The sequence below is a fragment of the Molothrus aeneus genome, chromosome 8, assembly GCF_037042795.1.
Source record: "Molothrus aeneus isolate 106 chromosome 8, BPBGC_Maene_1.0, whole genome shotgun sequence".
NCBI classification, from domain to species: Eukaryota; Metazoa; Chordata; class Aves; order Passeriformes; family Icteridae; genus Molothrus; species Molothrus aeneus.
The window spans coordinates 26006600-26024501 of NC_089653.1; the positions used below are offsets into that span (position 1 = coordinate 26006600).

Genomic DNA, 17902 nt, shown 5'->3' on the forward strand with positions numbered 1-17902 from the left:
AAGTTTCATGTAACATTAATAAGAGGCAAAACTAGCAGCCCCACCTATAATAGAAATAAGGTTATCAAGGCTGGGTTTCCTTGATGTTTTTCAAATGTTTCTACAGGCTTTTAGAGAAGATCTGGAATGCCTTATTCAAGAACAGATGAAGAAGGGCAATAACCCCACTGGACTGCTTGCATTACAGCAGATTGCTGAGTACATTACAGGAAGCACTTTTACAGGTTTTTCTTCATCTTCACTCAGTAAGTGAATTATACATAAACTGCTCTTCTTTTTTTTTTTTTTTTTTTTTTTAATTTGTTAGCAGGGCTTAGGAATGCTGGGATCTCCTCTTTCCTTGAATAAAAATTCTGTCAGAGCTTGCTTCAGCTGTGAAGTAGTACAGATGGTGGCCTTAACTTGCCTTTTTAGGCTTCATTCTCTCAAATTCTTTGACTTGTATAATGATATCCAAAATGGTTGGAATCCTCAAACTCAGTTATTCTATAATTTGTTAATAAAAGTTGAACTGACATGGGAACAAAATGTTGTGTTCTGTTACTATTAGGAGATTAACATGAATATAAACTGAGATGTGAAATACATTACCATTTAGTTTCTTTATTTTTCTACTCTTGCATATAAATTGTTGCTAAAAAAAACCCAAGAGCTCTGAGATGGGGAGAATCCCCTGGCAAACTGAATTATCAGATAAACAGCTCCCACAGTTAAGAACAGCTCCTAGTCTGCACTCTACTTGTAAAGATGTCACTGGGATCTTGCAGTTAACACCCAAGTTCTTTCCAAGTCATGAAGCACTGAGACATTCAAGTCAATTTAAGTTCTGTGGGTGGACATCATATGGGAGCTTACAAGCCTGAAGTACAGTGGCAGCTGTCAGCATTCATCATCTTTGGAGATTTGGTCCCAAAATGGTACTTCAGGGTTTATTTAACAAAACAAGTGGAAGAGAACAGAGAGCCCAAATAACCTTGTGTTCACGTCTCTGGTTGGTTGCTGAGACTCTGTGTCCCACTGTTGTTTCTGCTGTGTTTGCCAGGGACAATGGGGACAGATCTCAAAGTTCACACTTCTTTTCCTAAAAACCAAAATGACTTTTACCTCTTTTGATCTTAACTTTCCCTCCGAACAAAGGTTGTGAGCTTTCAGAAGGCTGTCATGCATTCATGAAGGGGAGAGGGGTATGTTTGTGTAGTCACAAGTTAGAGGTGATACCTTCTGTCTAAGGGTTTGAGAACTCTTGCACTAATCCTAATTTCTTCATTAGGGCTGAATCTAAGTGCTGAGACTGAGATATCTCTTCAAATTAGTTTTGCTGGTGTCAGAAGTCTACAAGGAATGTCTTCTCCTGTAACAAAAACAAACCTCAAAGTAACATATAAAAATATTTCATTAGTGACAAATGTCTTAGAGCCCAGTTCCAGTCCTATGTAGGATATTGATTCAGGAGACAGCTCAGAAAAACCTTTATTCAGTCTCATAAACGCTGGTATGCTTTGCTAGCCATTTAAATACACTGCATCTGGAAGATCATGGCATAGTTGGAAACATATTTAATTGTCCAACTGGCCATCATCTGTTTTTGTCTGTATTTCAGGCCATGGAATGATTACACCCATCAATGACCTGCCTGGGGTAGATACCTCCTCGTTTGTTAAGGGAGAAAAACTCACTCGTTGCAAGTTAGCCAGTTTGTACAGATTGGCTGACTTGTTTGGGTGGGCACATTTGCCAAATACCTATATCACAGTAAGTATTTCAGAGAAAAAAAACTTACTTAGAATCTCATCTATTCATTCAAATTGTTTTTCCCCCTGATTAATGTAAATTAGATCAGTAATCCATTTCCTGTCTCCTTTGCAGGTAAGAGTAAGCAAAGAACATGACCACATTCTAATTATTCCAAGAGGGCTGTCTTTTTCTGAAGCTTCAGCTTCTAATCTGGTATGTGATTCACCTGCTGTAATAACCAGCAAGGCTCATCCTGTTTTCTCAAATGCTTTTGTGGCTGCTTAAATGGACTTCTGTAATTATGCTGTTGTTTGGGGTTTTTTAATATTTACCCACCAGATGAAAAGCTGATCAACTGCCTAGATAGTAGCAGCCTTTGTTGCCAGTATTTCTTCTTGGGTTTAGTTTTACTTTCTGTTTCTTTGTCTCCAGCTTCCATGTGGAGCAGCAAAGTTTTGTGTTCCTGTCTGATGAAACTCAGCAGTAACCTCAGTGTAGCCTTTTATAACCTGAGAGTGTGGCAATACATGTGAAATGAGTCTGTAGGAGTAGTGATATCAGAATCACCTCTTACCTTTGGAAGTGAGCTGATAAAGTCAAATAATCTTCCCCAGGCCCAGTAAATGAGCTGGGTGAAGTTACAGGCTGGTATTTAGGCAGTGGTTGCTGCTAAATCACACATCTTTTGTTGTAGAACCTGCCATATGCTCTTCATGTCAGTGCATATCTGTAAAGAAACTGCCTCAAGGTGAAAGGGGGACCAAAATGAGATTGATACTATTACACAGCAAGCACAGAACCAAAATACCATGACACATGACCCTGCTGTAGTTTTTTGTTGATCCAGGAATTACTATTTTAATGTTCCAATGAATCTGAAATTTCCTTGTGCATTGAATATTCTTACTGGAAATTTCTCAGGCTCTGAGTTATCTTCATATTTAAAATGTAGGAAATGTTAATGGAATGCATTTTTGAAAGTCAGAAACAAGGAAAGGTCAGCTAGACTGGAGTAGAATATATGTTGTATCAGGGTCTGATCCTTACTTCTTCCACGTCTGAGCTTCCAACAGCTGGCAAGGGCAAGTACAGCAGAGTGGTTCATTGACACACACATTCATGGCTGCTCTCCTACGTTTTTGTGCTCTGAGCCTTGAGTGCGTGTGGGGGGAAATTTGGTGCTAAATAAGAAGGGAAGGCTATTTTCTAGATAACTGAAGTTGTCACAGCTTTTCTGAGTGTCATTTGTCTGTTTGCCTTTTTCAGGTTAAGGTGAACATCCTAGGAGATGTAGTGGACCAGGGAAGCACAGCTCTCAGTATTGACAGTGTGGGCTTCAGTCCACACGTGGCCATCTACTCCACCCGCCCCGATGTCAGATGTGTCATACACATCCACACCCCTGCCACAGCTGCTGTAAGTCTTCCTTTGGCACAGAATGAAAGAAAACAGCTGAGGGCATATTTCTTCTCACAGCAGTTTCATTTTGGTTTTAATATCAACTCTGCACTGGTAAATAAAAGTGTGAGAGAGGGCTGGGCCACCACAGTGGAATAGCATCGGAATAAATTGATGCTCAGAGATTATTATACTGAGGTTGAGGAGGTTGTAAAGCAAATAGTTTACACAGGCTTCATTTATAGCATCCTAAATAATATCATGTGCTGTATAAATCACCTTCATTTGCATTATGCAGCTCCATTTTTAAGTGGTTTGATTAGTTGTTTGGATTTACCTCAGTATTTAAATGTTATAATTAACATAAACTTTAAATGGTCTGGATAATAATGATAAAAATGTAAGAAGGCCTGAAAGAATTGGTTTAAAATAACTAAATTCCTATTATTTTATCTAGAAATGCACACGTACACACACACATATACATATACATATACATTCCTTGGTTACAGACAAAATATAAAGGAATTAATAATTTCTTTTTTACCAGCTTTTTCAATAATAAATGTGAGAAAGAAGGATAAACCATTAAGTAAGCTGAGAATTAAACATTAATAAAATTCACAAAAATTTCCTTCAATAAATATGTCCCTAGACTGGGTAGCAGCACCCTATTGCAAATTAGACTTCTGGGAGGTTGTTCCTAAGCTCTCCCTATGGATTTGTCTCTCTTCTAACAAAGTACACCCTGCTAAGGCTTGGGTGGTTGAGATGTGAATTTTAAGAGTTCTATTTTTCCCTAGTTACCAGCATTTCATTTTCATCAAACAGGTTTCTTCTATGAAGTGTGGCATCCTTCCCATATCACAAGAGGCTCTGATTCTGGGAGATGTTGCTTATTACAACTACCAGGGATCCCTTGATGAACAGGAAGAGAGAATTCAGCTTCAAAAAGTTCTTGGACCCAGTTGCAAGGTATTCAACCTCATTTATGCTCTTCCTAAACAATGTTCATGTCCTGCTCCAGTTTCTACCATTTAACATTAGTGTCTTCATTTACTAGGTATTAGTTTTGAGAAACCATGGTGTGGTAACACTAGGAGAGACACTGGAAGAAGCATTCCACTATATTTTCAATGTGCAACTGGCCTGTGAAACACAGGTGAGTGAGAATTTATCTGTGTTTCATTTCAAACACTTATGCTGCAGAGTTACAGATTGTAGCCCAGATGGGAATTCCTCTTACATCACACAGTTTTGGAGTTGTGGAATCCAGGAATCCTGTATACCTGGTCAAAGAGAGACTGGAGTGGTCAGGGAATCACCGAGGGAATGGCACAAATACTCACTCTAGGAACACTGACACAGTCTCAGTGGTGTTACACTCTAAAGCATACAGAAGGTTTTGTTCCATGCTGTGCAGAGTGAGCCTCATGCAGGGAATCTGTCAGATGATAGAGTTGCTGGTACTCACTGCATGGGGAAGTGTGACTGAAGATCCAGCTCCTTTACTGAAGCTGAATGTTGTGACAAGAAAAGAAGCTTCTCTCTGTGATCTCAGATTTGTGAAATCAAATTAAAAGAAGGTCTTTAGAGCAATGGTAGTGGGTGGCATATTTAAAAATAACTTGAATCACAAAATCAGTGTTTCCATTCAGACTAACTTTAGCTACCTGGTTAGGTATCCAGATACTATCTATTACATGTGAAGAGAGACCACTGAAAGGGTTCTCACCTTTCATAAGTTTTAAGCCCATCCCCAGAAACTTCATCACTTTATTCTTGTTCCCCAGTGATCCTGTCCTCCCAAAGATACATTTGGATGTGCAAACGGCAGGCTTCCATTCCTTTCCTTCCTTGCCCTATCATTCATCTTGAGTTCAGACACTCTCTCATTTTGAAACAGCGAGAAAAAGGGACAATTTTTAATCTTGTGATGCAGAAAGATGTTTTTAAGGGTACTCTGAAAGCAGGTGTTTCAGTCTACCCCTTTTAAGGTGCAGTTGATAGCAGATGATATAATGCTTTCTGTAGCAGTCACTTGCTATGTATTTTAATGCATTTTTTGGACAGTAGAAAACTAGCTTGAGAAGTAACCACAGCATGTATTTAAACAACCTCCTGCTGCAAATTCAGAAAAGCAGAGCATACAAAAGTTTTTCCACAAATGAAATACACTCCTTGATGTCTCCAGGTTCATGCATTGGCTGGAGCAGGTGGGATAGACAATCTCCTACTACTGGATCTGCAGAAGTTCAAGCCTTCCACACACGCCGTGGCAGCAGTGGGAGGAGGTGGAGTTAATATGGCTTCACAACAAAAATGGAAAGTTGGGGAGCAAGAATTTGAAGCCCTCATGAGGATGCTGGACAACCTGGTGAGAGCACATTGCTGGTGCTATCAATGTAGACCTGTAAGGTTTTGAGTGTAGGATTGGATTCTGTAAAGCAAATAATTTTTTATTCATACTCTTTCTGACAGCAGTATTCTGTCTTAATAAGAATTTATAAGGCTTTGAGCTTCAATTTTGTCCCACCATTCTTACAAATGTGTAGTAACTTAATAGTAAAAATCTTTGCTTTAATTTTTTTAAACATTCTTTTCTTCTTTTTCTCCTCCACAGGGATACAGAACTGGCTATGCCTATAGGCAACCATTAGTCAGGGAAAAACCCAGACATAAGAGTGATGTTGAGATTCCAGCCACTGTGACTGCCTTTTCCTTTGAAGATGACACAGTCCCACTTTCCCCCCTGAAATTCCTTGCACAGAGGCAACAGAGAGAGAAGACAAGATGGCTGAACTCTCCAAACACATACTTGAAAGTGAATGTGCCTGAGGAGTCCTGGAACGGGGAAACCAGTCCCAGGACTAAGATCACGGTAGGTTGATGTGTTGGACAGTCACTTTGGTTTTGCCCTACTTGAAAGTAAGTTATACACAGTTTATATGAGGAAATCTTGGATAGGATTGGCAAATAAGTTTATTGAGCAAATTAAAATAGGCTTTTCAGAGCCTTAATGACATTGGTACTAAGGGTCTCCTCTCTTAGAGGAGAGAGGAGTTGACTGTAAGAGTAACACTTCATGATAAAATTGAACAATGATTTCACAGTTCTAACCATCTCTTCTTATTCCTGAAGTAGAAAACAGTTTTTCTACCACTTCTTCTTATGCTATTAGTTATCCATCAAATATAGTAAGGCTTTAAGTCAACCGTGGGTTGTTCTTTTACATGAGGGAGACACAAGCTCTAATTCATCTCTTGCTGTCCCCTTTCTATTTGTGAGCCTTCTGAAAACAGCTTTTGAAAGGTCTGTTCGTGCTACAGGCTTTCAATGATGATTAAGATTTTCCCCCTCCTGCAGCTCAGCAAGATGCTTACACTTTGTTTGCTGCCTGCAGAGAGGTGGCCCTCGTGGGACTGCAGAGCGTCTTAATGCTCTTCAGCTACTTCCAGTACAACTGTAAAAGCATCAGCTCCTCCTGCTGGCAGGCTGGCAGGTTTCTAAACTTGAGCTGGGGAAAAAAATCCTCAGAACCCTGCTTGAGAAGGGAAAAAAACTGTAGTCAGTGTGTGGTCAGTGGAGGTGGAAGTTGGTTGCACGAACAAGGGCTCTGATCTACATGCCAGTTACTAGAAAGTGTGATCCTTTCTAAATACAGCATCCTTAATACACAGCTAACACTGCATTTTTCAGGAATGTATGTCAGTATTTACAAAAAGTAGTCATGTTCAAGGCAACTTAAAATCCTCTTGGGCAAACACACAAACCTGTAAAGGAATTGGGATTATTTTTTTAGGCGTCATGTGGAAGTGAAAATAAAGACAGAAAGTCCTTTCTTGATATCTCTTCTTTAACAGTAAGAGCACAGAGAATTGTTCCTTTCCATCATACTGGCTATTTTAGCTTCTGTCTTATTTTTTCCCTCTTTAAGTGGATGAAAGCTGATGACTCCTCCAAGACCAGTGGAGGAACGCCAATCAAAATTGAAGATCCAAACCAATTTGTTCCTCTAAACACAAACCCAAGTGAAGTGTTGGAAAAGAGAAATAAGGTAAAATGAACTGAAAATTGTAACATTTCCAAATAAAATTATGTGTTCAAGTAATGATTCAGCAGAGCAGTAAAATAACATTTTCAAATCTTTTGATTTTATTAAGAAGGTTCTTACACTATATGTGGTTTTTGGCACCAAAAACATGTATTTAAATGTGTGATATACATAAAATCTGTAGATACGTATGTAATATTTATATATTTAAATTTTGAGTGCAGTAGTCTGATGAAAGATGAGTGTTAACTCTGGAAATGATAGATTGGGAATGGTCGTCCCTGTTATTTATCATTTTATTTACTAGATAATTAGGTGTCAACACCAACAGAATTGCTGTACATCATCTGCAGCATGATTCAATCTCAGACTCTAATCTTGTTCTGTTCTGTTTTAATTTGCCTAGTGCTTGTTAAGCTGGAATTTCTAATGGCAGTAAAAAAAAAAGAAAATGAGAGATTATTGTTGGATCTCTCTGTAAACAGAAATATCTCTCTGCCTTTCCCTTCCAGCATGAAAGACACTGATTATCAGACTGATCAAATACTCCACCCTCAGCATAACTATATTAGCAGATATTCAGGACACTTTTCATTGGATTGCTTATCTTTTTCTTTCTTGGAAAGCACTGTATCAGCATCCTTGGGGACTGAAGTGGAGTTAGAAGGAGCAACTCCCTTCCTCAGAACTGGAAAGGCACCCTCTCATCATCCAGAGATTAATAATACATTAATTGTCCCAGGCAATGATTTTTAAATTCTTGCATGTCACTGGCTCACAGAGAGTTTATTCCTAATTCTCTGCTGTAGGATTTTTTTAATATGATCTGTATTGGTATTTATATCTGATCTGCCAATCTCTTAAGCTCTGACAATTAGAAGTTAGGGCTGTTAGTTTAGGGAAAACAATAAACTATTCACAAAAGGAAAAACTTTACCAAACTTTGTAATCACAGAGTTTCCTCCAACAGCTGAACATGCATCCTTTATGAGGTTTGGAGGAGGAGAGGACAATTATGGGGCTATTCCTGGGAGCTTATTTCTAAATGTTGGCTTACATGAAGTGCAAGAACTGGGATTGGGGTAAATATTTGTAAGCACTGAAAGAGCCAAACAACATATGCTGTGTATTTAGAGGTGGAAGAAGAGTTCTTAATTTTTGGTGCAGCAGCACACAGTTTGACTCTTCAGCCATTCACTGCTGCCTGTGTTAGTGGCTTTGCAAAGCTGATGGGCATAGGGTTTGTTAAAGAGAAATAATTTTTTCTAACCTGGTTTGTTTTCTCTCTATAGATAAGGGAGCAAAACCGATATGACCTAAAGACAGCAGGACCTCAGTCTCAGCTGCTGGCAGGGATTGTTGTGGATAAAAAGCCAAGTTCAGTGAGTACAACATAATTAACTGATTTATAGCTGTTCAGGTAATTTGGCTGCCTGTGTTTCAAATGTCAGCTTGGGCCATTTTTGTTCTGAATGTTTTGTTAGAACTGATTATTTTAATGCCAGTTTTAGAGGTGTGATGCATGTTAAGTTTGCCACCATTAATATTAATGAAGTAGGATTCTTGTCTAAGCTCATTTAAGTGAGAGAGGAAGAACTTTGGAATGCATGGGGCCAAAAATAGCCTTCATTAGTCTGTGGAAGTGATGCTTAAGATAACAATTGAGTCCAAGAGGTAGCTGAGTTAAAAAGGTGGGATGTGACAATGTAAAAGGCAGCTTTCATTAGAAACAGGGTTTCCAGCTTCTTACCTGCCCATATTAATCTTTTCTTGAATAGAATATACTTCCAAACACTATAGATATGAGATATCCCTAATAAGGTTATCAACATACTGTGGTGAATTGGAATTCTAAGAGTTTCCAGCTATCCAACAGTTAGTACATCTGTGTTTTAACTCTGTATTCCCTGCCAAAACTTTGTCATCAAACTTTGGCCAAAAAAAAAAAAAAAAAAAAAGTTCTGCTTTTTGCTTCATATTTTTTAACTGTTAAATTCTGTGGCTTTCTCTTTCCCAGCCAGTGCAGTTTGATGATGAGCACGCGCCGCCAGCACCGCCCAACCCGTTCAGCCACCTCACTGAAAAGGAACTGGAAGAGTACAAGAAAACCATTGAGCGCAAGCAGCAGGGGTTGGAAGGTCAGCAGTGTGGTTTGAACTGCTGGGGTTTACATTTTAATAATAAGCCCGAAAATATCTACTGTAAAAAATGTGTACATGTTAATTATTAGCATATACTGCTGGCATCTAGCTTAGAACAAATCATTCCTTGAGGTGGTAGAATTCTTTTGTTAAATGTGGTTTATTCTTTTATTTTAGTTAGTGCTGAAATTAAAGCAATTAAAGGTTTGCAGAGAAGTGCGGTTGACTAAAACACAATTAACCATAATGAATTTTTGTGTCAGAATCATAGAATATCTTAAGGTGGAAGAGTCCACAAAGGTCATGTTAATCCAGCTCCTCCTCAGAGCTGATACTAAAGTTAGATAAAGTATGTGCCCAACTGAGCAAAAGTTTACTGAGATGTTTGGCCCTGGCTTCTCTAATTTTAGTTCTGTTCTCTCAGTGTGCAAGTCTCATCTACTTTCACTTTTCATATCTTCTTCCAATACTACTATTCCATAGAGAATTACTAATTCAGGGTTGATTTTAAGTTTTAACAATAACACTTACTATGAATTCTTCTTCACTAATAACTGTGTAATAAAACAACTTTGCTATATGTCACACTCAGGATATAGTGTAACTGCTTACTGTACCAGCAGACTGTGACAAGATAAAACCATGGGGCTTGGAATGCAGTCCTGCCACCTTTCTTAATGCTTTCTAATAAAGAGCTAATACATACCAATTTTTATGAGATAAATCCATAATTCTTCAGAATTTTAACTGTGTATTGTAACTTTGTGCTGTTGTCAGCATGAGCAACACAAAGCTGTAGCAGACCTGTAAATCTCGTAGCATCAACACTGACACTCTTGCTTGATTTTCACTTTTGCTTGGCTACTAACTCACATCTTGTCCTGCAGATGCTGAACAGGAATTATTCTCAGATGACGGTTCATCTGTGTCACAAATTCAGTCACAAACTCAATCCCCGCAAAATGTCCCAGAAAGATTAGAAGGTATTCTAATGCAATTTCTGTTTGATGCCAAGGGCTCCAATAACCCAAGTCCTCGACTCTTCTGCTGCACTTTTACACTTGCATGAAGTCGACTGAGTCACAGGGAGCCCTCTTTTAAAAAGTTTGGGTGTTACTCTGTCCAGAAAACTATTTTTTCCCCATTTTTTCTAATACAACATTCTCACAAACAGAAAACAACTCAGGGCATGCTGAAACTTAGATATTACCTAGGTGGAGCAAATAGATACTATATTTGATTTTACTGAAAATATTAAGAATAGTTCTTTTGCCTAAGACTTTTCCAGAAGTCTAAGTAGGCATTTTAAAAGGCAAGTTCTCCAATGGCTTCTGTATGGATTGGCTGTGTTTTCATAAATCAGTCTCTTGCAGTAAAATGTAATTCTGACTGTGCTTGAGGCTGTGTATGCTGTGTAGACTATATTTGTACATACTCTATACAGCTTGAGCTGTGTGTGCACCTGGCAGAGATAAGGTTAAATTTTTCAGCCCATTTTCCCTTAATGACATTTTGACTGTGTTGTCTGCCTACAGCAACTAAGGCTGTGGATAAAGGGGAAAAAACCACATCTAAGCACTTCGGGTTTCATTCTTTGGATCACAGTCCAGACTCGCAGGCTTTGTCTCAACACTGGGGGTTTTTTTTGCATGAAAGTGTGCATAAATAATTGCAAAATCATTTGCTCTTTTAGAAAATCATGAGGATTTCTACAGCCAGAATGCCAACCTAATATCCATGGAGATGCCAGTTGTGGTGGTGAACGGGAAGGAAGATGCACACGACGTGGAAGAGGATCTCACCAGGAGGGTCAGTCAGTTGAGTACTGTGGAGAGTGTGGAGATTACCATTAAAGGCTCTGAAAAGATAGAAGAGGCTCTGTCCCCTGAAGGGTCACCTTCCAAATCCCCTTCAAAGAAAAAGAAGAAATTCCGCACCCCATCCTTCCTGAAAAAGAGTAAAAAGAAGGAGAAGGTAGAAGCGTAAGTGCAGTTCTGTTGTGAGGAGACATTGCACATTTTAAACCTTTAAGTTGACCATTAACAGCGTAGTGTTAGGGGTGTGCAGTAACTGGACTTTTAACCTAAACAAGTAGAAACTGGAAGAGGTTTTGCTTTAAAGAAACCAAACAAAGAGACAAACAAGAAAACCTTTCATGTTAATTGCAAATTAATTCATCTCTCACTTAGCTGTGTCCAAAATTGCTATGAGGGTTGGAAACATTGATTAATTTCATGTAGAACTACACTGGCAGGTGCTCAATTACCATCATAGCAAGGTCAAATACCATCACAGTATGCAGCAGCAAATTCTGCTCAGAGTATTTTGCAGACCTTAAAATTTTCAGTACAGTTAAAGTCTTTATTAAAGTTACTGTTGAGTGATCATATGACTTTTTAAAACTGCTGTCTCATTTGGAAACCAGATCATACATTTTTGTATTGTGGTTTTTGACCATATATTTTATGTTTCTGTACCGCTATTTGAGTGGGTACATATTAACAGCACACCTTTACATCTTTTTTAAGATTAGCTCATATAGAAATAATATACACTGGCACATAATACTAGGGGAAAAACTGTGTAAGAGAAAGTTTATTTGGAATTATACAAAATGTCTAAAGAATTCCATTATTCAATAACTTTTTTGCCAAATATTTCATTTTAGTGAAATATAATTTTTGAAGACTTCTTTTTTATTCTATCAGTTGGGGTGGGGGAAACCCTTATTTTTCAAGAAGGGGGATTTTATACACTTAACATTGATAATTTAGTTTAACTGACAAAACAAAAAGAAGATTTTATATGTTCAAATGTTTGTATACCATTCAGTATAAAGGTATTATAAGCATGTGAACCAAGCATTTAATAGTTAGAGTGTATTTAAGAATGCTTGGTTTAGAGTATACTTAAATATAATTCAGGAATCCAGGGACTTCAAAATCAAAGGGTAAAAGCATATAAAATTGAACTGGATTCATGTTTAAAAATTATTTGTGGATTGTTCTTTTTCTCTCTCATGGTATTGCTAATGAATGAAGAAAAATAATCTCTTAACATAACCAAATGAAGGAAACAAAAATGTTAAAAGGGAAAGTGAAATAGTAGGGAAATAGGAGGAGACAAAGAAAGTAAAAGTTCGGTGATTATTTTTTTTAAATATATGATACGGATTGCGGGATATTTTTATTAAATCAGCAGAGTGACATTTCCATATTAGATGTTTTAAATAATTTGTATGGATTCATGCAGAGTGCAACACTTTGGGTTTTTTCTTCAGTTTCATTCAAGTTGTAAAAGGGTCTCGTGAATCTGTGTTGTCCTTTGGATGAACCCAGAGCAAATCAGAGCCTAGTGCCATGGGTAAGGGTGGTACTGCCACTTACTCATTTTTACTTGTGTTGTCATTTTAGTACTTTTACTGTATTGTAAATATAAACTAAACATAGAGATTAACATAGGGGTTTCTTCGCTGTGTCAAATGTCTGTAAATCAGTCATCCAATAGGAAGTACATCTTTTAAGATCCATGTGATTCCCAAATTACCAGTTGAAATATTATACAATATATAATTGTTAAATATGGCTGGAGAGTGGTTTGGCATGCAAAAATGTTGATTATAGCATGTTTGGGGGCTGGTTAGCTTTGACCGTGTAAGTGTGATAATGCAATGTTGGAATGGATCCTGGAAACAATTTTCTAGCTGTCACTAAATACTGGAATCAGTGTTTTTAATCATAGTGGAAACTTTCAGTTGCTTACTTTGTTTTTTATGTTCTACATTATTTGTGTTGTATTACAACATATGTAGAAACAGTAACCTGTGAACTACGCTTTTCATAACTTTTTTAAAAATATATCTAAATGAATGCAATGTGCATAAATATTTTTTAAAATGCAACCGTGAACTATTTGCACCTTTTGCTAATGCCTCTATTTACTTGCTTTGGCATAAAGAATGAGCCAGCCAACTCTTGTGTCCTGTGGAAAATATATAAATGTTATCTGAAATTGCTCATAGATGTAATGCTAATTAATGTTAAATCACAAATAAACAGTATTTTAAATAGATGGATTTCATATAGCAGCCTTTTTTTTATGCACTTACACCTCTTGCTTGTAGAGAAGATGCTTTGATTTTGCACGTTGCTTCTCCAGAATTTATTCTGGATAGGACTTCTTGCTTGTGCTTATCCTGAGAGCTCTGCAAGAAAATAACCTGATCTTGTGTTGAACAGCTTTTGTCTCTGTCACAGGTGCTGGGGAGGAAAGAGGACAGGCCCTTGGTAAAAAGCAGGGCACTGCCAGGCAGTTGTTCTGAGCCCAGGGAGGTCTGTGCTTGCCCATGCTGGGCTGCCTCCTGCTCTGCAGCACCATGGCATCACAGGTGACATGAGGGACTGGGGTGGTTTTAGTGCTGAGTAAGTACAGAGCAAGAAAACAGCTCAAAGAAATTACCTTTTTAAATTATTAATAAAACAAAGGTTTTCTTATAGAAAAAGCTCAATGCAAAGTTATTTGAAGATATCTGTGTCACGCCCTGCCAACATATGGTATATGTCAGAGCCTGTGAAGCTGCAGAAGTTGCAGTGTTTTGTTTTTGTAGCTGTATCAACTCTGTGAAATGTCTTTAAGGACAGCACAAATGTTTATTTTCTTCGTCCTTACAGAAATCAGCCTTTTGTTTCTATTTACAAGAAAGTCAAAATTCAGTCCTCTGAGTCTGGTGACAGTTTGATGAACTCAGTCCCCATGTCATAGAATAATTTTGGTTTAGCATTTTAAATAAATCTTGACCAAGATTTTAGTATTTTTCTGACTATAATTTGTCTCCAGAAGCATCTACAATCTTTTTAGTGCTGCACTAATGTGAAAGTAAACACTGTATCAATCCAGAGGAGCGTCCACTGTAAGGCCAACAGCATACATTATTTACTTCTTCAGGTTCTTTTTATTCCCAAGAATCTACAAACCACATCAGACCCTTCATTTTCATTTAAATCTTACTCTTTCACAGTGTTACTCGAAGAATCTGAGATTCTGCAAGCCAAAGCATGGAAATAAAGTAGATGTTTGTAACAGGCATAATAAACTTAAAACAAATTTTGGGAAATAGGAGCCCTTGGAAGGATGAGCTTCAAAATGGATCATTAATAGGATAGGAAATAACTATTGTCATTGGGCTGCTTAACCCAAGAGAGAGCAATACAGAGAAGCCATGTTTACTGTGAGGAAGCTACCAAGGTAGCATGCAAGCTACCAAGCAAGAACATTAAAAAGGATTTATAAAGCTGTACATCCAGGTGATTGTCTGTTGTTGTCTTTTACAGACTTCCAGCTGTTCTGGAGATAAGTGTTACATAGCAAAGCAGCTTTTGCAGAATCTGCAGAATGAGGTGTATCAGGCTTTAGATGCCACAAGGAGACAGAATAATGTCATGGTTAGGGCTGTAATAGGCCATTTTGACTCATATTTTCCTGCCTGGCCAGTTGAGTCCATTACACACTGTTGAGCATGTGGCATAAACTGCTGTCATCTCTGGGGCAAGTAGTGGAGGATTTTCTATTTTCTATATATCCAGTTTGCAAAACTGTTGAGTTTTCACTATTTGAGCCCATGGAAACTTCTCAAACAGGATGTACTGTGGTGTATCCAAGGACAGTGAGAAAGGACCCAGTGTCCCATGCTGTGCACATGGGTCTGATGGAAACTTCTGACGTGGGCACCGATGTTCTCTCTCTTCCTTTCTGCAGACTGGCAAGGAAACACATCCCTCACCCATGGGGCTGCTGTGTGGGTTGGTGTTTGTCCTTCCAAAGACCCAGGGTGTTCCCAGAGGTGCGGGGCTCTGGGAGGCAGTGGCCAGGAGCTGCCTGGCCGTGTGTGTGTGTGGGCAGCTGGAGCGGGGCCAGCCTGGCTGTGGGCATCGTTCACAGCATGCTGGGAACACCAGGACAGCATTCAGTGAGGGTGGGCACTGCTGGCATGCTGCCTGTCACACAGCCTGCAGGAGCTGCTCTGCCAGAGCCTTGCAGCTGGGCCAAACTTGCACAGACTCTTGGGGGAGCAGTAGAAAGCCCATCCTCAATATAAACATTGCTCAGCCCTTCACCACAGTTTCTAATCTCAGTTTCAAAGCCAGCAATAATTTAAGTTTCCAAAAGAAAAGATTGACAGAATACAATATGAAAAAACTTGCCTTTCTGTACAGCTTTGTCCTTTGGAGGTGTTGGGGTACAGTAGCTGTACTTTTTACATGTGCCAGCAGTACATGCAAACACACCCAGGCAGTTTTCACGTGGAGCAGCACACAGCATGGACAGCTTCAGTCAAGTTTGATCAACTTAAATGCAAACAAAACAAAGCCTGATGATGGGAACTGGAGGTTGAACAAGAGTTCACACTCCGAAATTGTGGTTGAGAGTTCCAAAGTCAAGCAGAGCCTCCGGGAGATGAGAATTCAAGCGGCCTTTAGGTGGCATCAGACCCTCGCGTTTGCTGCCTTTGTTCCCCGCAGTCGCAAAGCCACCAACAAAGCGCTTTCAAAGAAGGTATTTTTGGTGGAGATTTTGTGGGCTTTATTCCAGTTCCAGTGCAGAGAGATGAAAGCAGACATCTGGCTGCCGGACTCATTTTCTATATTGATTCATTTCAAAATCCAGCAATGGAGCAGGCTTTGTCAGGGAGGCAAGACTCCTCCTCTCCCCTCCATCCTTTTGCAACAATCTAAAAATGTTGGTGAAGTGTTTTTGAACTTTTTAACTCACTCCACTAAGCAGAATAATATCTATTTTTTCAGTATTTTCTCTCTATCGACCTTACCCACAGGCCAGAGACTTCTCAGTGGTTCTGGAGGCTGGGGCAGAAGACCCAGGAGACCCCAGTGGAAGTGCCCTGGTGCCAAAGGTCCCCACACCCTTCTGTCTCACCTGCTCCCACATCCTGAATTCCAGGTGCATTTCCTTTCACATTTGCAGCAGTAGCTCGATACAACTGCATGTCTCTGGACTCTGCTGGAGCTTTTGCAAATTTTTAATTTGCAAATGTTATTTGTAAAAACAAAACTTGTACCCTGGGTTATCAGGATGGTGAGTAGTTGAACTCTGTAAGGAGCAATTCTCTGGGGTGGTGACGTGGTCCTGGGCATGGTCCTGACCGCTCCCAGCCCTGGCTGACATTGGCAGCTGGTGCTGGCTTTGACCTTTGGCATGTCAGCTGCTGGCTGCTCTCTGACCTCCCAGGCACAGCACTCATCCCTCTCCTCCCAAAGGTACAGAAAGTTCAAACATCCACTCAAGTGAGGTGTTTAACTTAATGCCCTGGCTTTTCTAGAAAGGCTGAGCACTTAGCCATGCTAGGGAGAGCTCCAGAAGAGCAAGTGGTTTAGCCCTCAGCTTGAGGCAGTGAGAGCCAAATAATCCCTGAATTGCAGGGGAAATGTAGCCCCCAACATGAGCATTTTGATGAGCTGTGCTTGAGGACCTTGCAGGGACTGAATTTCTCAGTGAAATCCTGTCAGCCCAGGCCCTTCCCTCTCCTCCATGCCCCCACTGCGGTGGAAAAGGAAAGGTTGCTGCAGGAGGCTGAACTTCTGTGTCCAGGGTGTTGAGAGCAGCTAACTGCTCCCTAATAAACATGCCACACTGGGGGTCTCTGAGTGTTAATGGCAGCATGGGGACCTGCCTGAGCTTGTCACTTGAGCTGGTGTTTGGCACAGTGGCACTAAAGCTTGGGGACACCTCAGGTCCCTGCACAATGGCCATGTGGGGCAGACATGTACCCAGACAGGTGCTGAAATGGAGCCTCAGAGGTGCTCCAGAGGACCAAAGGCACCTCATCTCCTGAATGGGACCTTTGCTGGGTGCCAAAAAGGACCTACAGAAAACTCTGAACACACTGCAGCAGCTGCAGTTTATACACAGTGCTTTCCTCATGGATGTTGGACACTTTCAGCCCCAATCCTTCTTTAAGTGGATGGACAAGACAGAAGCTGGAGAAGACAGAAGCTGGCTATTAAATCCACTCAGCAGAATGGGAATGTGGGACAATAACTCCCTTTCCCAAACAGGAACTACCAATTTCTTATTCCAGTGAGTATAAGCATCCTCCCCTTTCTAGCAGGCAGAGGTACAGTGTTTTCAATACTTACTCTTTCCATCTGGCTAGACAGCTCTCTCAAACACCAATACCTATAATTACATATATTATGTATATTTGTATATACATATTACACATGCTAATTATATCTACAGAGACATTAAAACATTTACCCTGCTTGACTTCAGTTTTATTTTAAAGTTGGCAGCATCCAACCAACATTAGGAATATGCTGTATAAATAAGTAGAGTTTATTTAGATTTATTCAACAGTGTTTACGACTAATAAGTAACCACATCCATTTAAGTCCTGATCTCCTGGCTGGCATGTCACCTACATGTGATCATTCACCTTCAGCTGGAGCAGCTGGTTCTTCCTGGATTTATTTAATGGAGCTAACTTCACAAATGACCTGGAAGAGGCACATTGGGCAGAATTTGCTCTGCCACTGTCAGTCTAATGGGAGAATATTTGGGT

General features: G+C 39.6%; 1 protein-coding gene across 3 annotated transcripts in view; it reads left to right on the forward strand.

Moving 5' to 3' along the window:
- The window catches only part of ADD3 (adducin 3), a 91783-nt gene extending 78385 nt beyond the window's left edge, over positions 1-13398 (forward strand). For 2 of the 3 annotated variants that reach the window (XM_066555189.1, XM_066555190.1), the window contains 13 exons: positions 107-245; positions 1601-1752; positions 1867-1947; positions 3001-3150; positions 3964-4107; positions 4196-4294; positions 5327-5509; positions 5756-6013; positions 7070-7189; positions 8479-8568; positions 9204-9324; positions 10215-10310; positions 11021-13398. In XM_066555189.1, the coding sequence (XP_066411286.1) occupies positions 107-245; positions 1601-1752; positions 1867-1947; positions 3001-3150; positions 3964-4107; positions 4196-4294; positions 5327-5509; positions 5756-6013; positions 7070-7189; positions 8479-8568; positions 9204-9324; positions 10215-10310; positions 11021-11313 (1926 nt within the window). In that variant the 3' untranslated portion in view covers positions 11314-13398. The remainder of the gene's footprint in view (positions 1-106; positions 246-1600; positions 1753-1866; positions 1948-3000; positions 3151-3963; positions 4108-4195; positions 4295-5326; positions 5510-5755; positions 6014-7069; positions 7190-8478; positions 8569-9203; positions 9325-10214; positions 10311-11020) is intronic. The other variant, XM_066555191.1, reaches the window with a different exon arrangement.
- The last annotated feature ends 4504 nt before the right edge of the window (positions 13399-17902 follow it).